At 54.1% G+C, this 3,909-nt stretch overlaps 1 protein-coding gene across 1 annotated transcript; it reads right to left on the bottom strand.

The window, feature by feature from the left end:
• Positions 1-253: 253 nt before the first annotated feature.
• Positions 254-3,609, bottom strand: LOC128792464 (uncharacterized). The gene is made up of 4 exons (XM_053950916.1): positions 3,406-3,609; positions 1,744-1,906; positions 923-1,287; positions 254-721 (listed from the first exon to the last, which is right to left on the bottom strand). The coding sequence occupies exons 1-4, from the start codon at positions 3,487-3,489 to the stop codon at positions 356-358; spliced, it is 978 nt and encodes a 325-aa protein (XP_053806891.1). The 5' UTR covers positions 3,490-3,609; the 3' UTR covers positions 254-355.
• Between the last annotated feature and the right edge of the window lie 300 nt (positions 3,610-3,909).

Raw genomic sequence — 3,909 nt, 5'->3', positions numbered from 1 at the left:
AGGGTTGCCATGGGAAACAGCAGTTGTATGAGTTCCCCACCCCTTGTAAGAGAATTGTATCCTCCCCCTGTTCTGTCAGTTATTGTTCAGTCTGCCCCTTTGCCCAGAATCTTCTCTGTTCCCTGTTTCCCCATTGGTTCCCCCACCAAGACCACTCCTTCCCCCTTCCCTCATTGGTTGATGTTATATCTCCCCACTCTCTAGCCCTTTCCCTGTTGGTTCCTTGTACCCTGGACCCTCCTACCATCCCGCAGTTAAAAGAACCCTTACCCCGCCCCTCAGGGCTCTCGGAGCCTGCCTCCCTTCTGCCTCGTTTTCTTCCCTTCTGTGATCCCTCGAATAAATGAGCAGGATTTCAGCAGCCCGGGTGTCCCTCCTGTTCTTCTGGTGGACCCTCAGATTTTCCAGCTATCTGAGCATTTGTGCTGAGGGGCTGAAAACCTGACCAGCTCGACAATTGGTGCCCGAACAGGGACAAAACGTCCCTTCCTAATAACAAGATGTTTGAAGAGACAACAAAAGGTCTCACTGTGGCCAATTGTCCTTCCAGTCCTTCCACACACACAAGGTGCTTGCTCCTCAGAGAGTGGACCGCTCCGCCCAGACCGGAGATCCTGCTGCAAGGGGGCACGAGCTCCCAGTCGCTGGGCCACCTCGCCTGGGGGATGATGGTCACGTCCGCTCCTGTGTCTGCCATGAGCCGCAGTTGCACCGACTTTCCCTGGAAAGAGAGTTTGGCATCAATTAGAGGTCTTTCTTTACATACATTTTGTGTGAAGAAAACATGTCTCTCAGTGTCCGGATCGTCATGGATGTCCAGTACATAAAGCAAGGCAAAAGGATCTCCTTTCCTTAAAGTAAACGGAGGGTTGTTACAAATGACAGAGACGGTGATCTCCTTTCCGGGTGAAAAACACACTACCTCAGGCAAGATGGTGATTTCATTCGGCGTGTGATAGGAGTCTTCAAGGATGAGCACGGTGGTGTCCCAGCAGTCGTGAAGGGGGCCCAGGAACCCAGCAGGAACTCTCGTTAGGTCCTCAACCTGGAGCGAGATGGTGATGCTGCTGTGGAGGACCCGATGATTGTCCTGATTTAGGGTACCTGTCCTGCGGAAGAGGTGGAGTCCGTCCTCGTGGCTGCGCTGAATCACTGGAATTGGCCGCGCGGCCACTTGTCCTCCCTGATGGTCGGGAGGCTGGGACGTTGAGAAGGGCCACTTGGTGTCGTCGTGCGGCCCCTCCTCACGCTCCGCTGTCAGTTTCCCGCTGGCTGGTACCCTTGCCCCTGTGGGCGAAATCACTGATCTTGATAAAACGGGTTCCTGGGAGGTGGTCTTGGGGAGGGCAAGATAGGTTGTTGGATCTGTGGCCAATGGGGACAATTCGCCTGGATGTGACCCAGCTGGCCACAGTTAAAACAGCGAGTGTTTTGTAAGTTTATCATGGCCTCTCCCACCCCTTTGCTGACAGCCAGGGCCACCGTGTGTTCCATTGACATTGTTTTCGTGCAAGCCTCCACCATCTGGGGGATGGTGGGCTCGGGGTCCTGAGGTAGTGCACAGAGAATCCTTTTCATTTCAGAATTGGAATTGGAGATGGCCATCTTTCGTAGAAGCTCTGCACGAGCCTCTATGTTGTCTATTTGTCTCTCGATGGCCTCTTTTAGTCTATCAACAAATGTGATAAAAGTCTCCCCAGGCCCTTGCATGATGGATGAAAAGTTTTGGAGGGGGGGTCTTACCGTCCGGGATCTTCAGGAGTGCCTCCTTTCCCATCGTTGCAATGTCCTGGAATAGCTCCTGTGCTAGTAGGATTTGATCCTCCGGATGGCTGAACTCCCCCTCTCCAGCAAGGGCCTCCATTGCCTCGTCCCCCTCTCCCACCACCACTGAGAGATCATACTTCTGCAAAAGAGGTTTCATCAGTTTCTTCCAATGAATCTCCCAGAGGTCGCATTCGGTGGGAGAAAACAGTGCTTTGGCAATATATCTTAAATCATGGGGGACTAGCAAACGTCCAGAAAATGTTAGATCCAACACATTTTTAAAGAACGGCGAGTTCCTGCCGTAGTCTTTTGCGGCCTTTCTTAACTCCTTCACCTCAGCATAGGGGATTTGCTCCCACTTTGGCTCCCTTCCCTGCTGGAGGATGACCGGTGCCGCAAAGGTGCCTAGATCCTGCGCTAATTCTAAATCCCCATCCTTAATTGCCTCCTCTCTGATCTTTGCCCAACCCCTCCCCAACTTGTTGGTAGGCCGGGGGCTGCCACTCTCCTCATCCTCTTCTGAGGATGAGGCAGGCTGGGTTATGGCACGGTGCCTCTCCCTGGGCGATGGGTCCCGGAGACAGGGGGCCCGGTAGGCCAAGATGGCCTGCTTCCGGTCAGGCCTCCTTTCGGTTCGGGTAGCGTGGGAACCGGAAGTGGCAGGAGAGGAGGAGGTGTGTACCGACCCACCCACCAGGGCGTGGCTTTCTGGTGGGGGGTTCCCACCCATGGGGGCCAGGCCCTCTTGGGGGCTGGTCCCACCCACAGAGGGCCCACCCAGGGGTGTGGTCAGAGGGAAGGAGGGGACGGGTCCCGACGCCATATTTGTCAACGCGGTGGAATGGGAGGAACCTGACACAGGGGCGGAACTCGACGGAGTGGGAGGAGGAGGCGGGAGTGAGATGGCGGGAAGTTTCTGCGGTGAAGGAGAAGGAGGGACGCCATTTTGTGGCAGATCTTTTTTCGCCACGAGGCAGGTGCCATTTTGTCCCGTGTGGTTAATCAAGTCATCTAGAGAACAAAAGGGTTTTAAACTGGGATTGGGGTCTCTGGGATGGAGGGAACAGGAATGGCGCGTGTTGGGGTGGCCAGTCCCAACACATGAATGGGACAGGGAGGATCGGGAAGCAGCAGGGAGATGGCAGCAGCCCTGTGCCAGAATGTGGCAGGTTCTGTCTCCTGATCCGCCCTTAGGGGAAGTGGGAATAGGATTGCAGGGGTTGGAACACGGGGTAGGAGAACTGGGGACCGAACTCTCCCCCTTCTTTTTTAACAAATTAAAATTGAGTGAAAAAGAGGAAAAAACTGACCCACCGAAAACTTCCCCTGAACTTGTAAATCATAAATTTTTCTCCCAACTTTCCCCCAAAAATCAGGTAGAGAAACATCTTCCCGCGTAGTAGCAGGAAAATGTTCGAAAATAAATTTAACAAAAGACTTCAACTCCCTCTTACGAAAAGAAACGTTCCCCAAAACAAGGTGGGACTTAACTTGAAGGTAAAACTCCCGTAGAGCTGGAGACAGGCGGTTGCCCATTATGTAACAGGTCTCACAGCTAAATCACCCTCTTCGAAAGGGATAGAAAAGAAAAGGAGGATAGAGCCTGGTCAGGCGCAAGGAAAAGCACAGTAAACGTACCTCTCCGGGACTCAGGGGTCCGGTGGAATTTCTGCTGGTCCGACGGCTTCGCAGCTGCCACGCAGCTGGGGCTCGAAGGTCCATCGGTTATCAGCAGAACCAGGAGATAGAAGCCTTCCGGAACGAAAGAGCGACTGTCCCTGGAATTGGTCCTGAACGCTGCTTGCAATCCTGGAGAAGGCTGGTCACAGAGCAGGCGATCTCCAGGAGACGGTCGAAGACTGGACCTGCTGGTGTCTGGTCTGTTCGGGGTGCCAATTGTCGAGCTGGTCGGGCTTTCAGCCCCTCAGCACAAATGCTCGGATAGCTGGAAAATCTGAGGGTCCATCCAGAAGAACGGGAGGGACACCCGGGCTGCTGAAATCCTGCTCGTTTATTCGAGGGATCACAGAAGGGAAGAAAACGAGGCAGAAGGGAGGCAGGCTCCTAGAGCCCTGAGGGGCGGGGTAAGGGTTCTTTTAACTGCGGGATGGTAGGAGGGTCCAGGGTACAAGGAACCAACAG

The sequence above is a fragment of the Vidua chalybeata genome, chromosome 1, assembly GCF_026979565.1.
Source record: "Vidua chalybeata isolate OUT-0048 chromosome 1, bVidCha1 merged haplotype, whole genome shotgun sequence".
NCBI lineage: Eukaryota > Metazoa > Chordata > Aves > Passeriformes > Viduidae > Vidua > Vidua chalybeata.
This window is presented reverse-complemented; position numbering and strand designations above follow the sequence as displayed.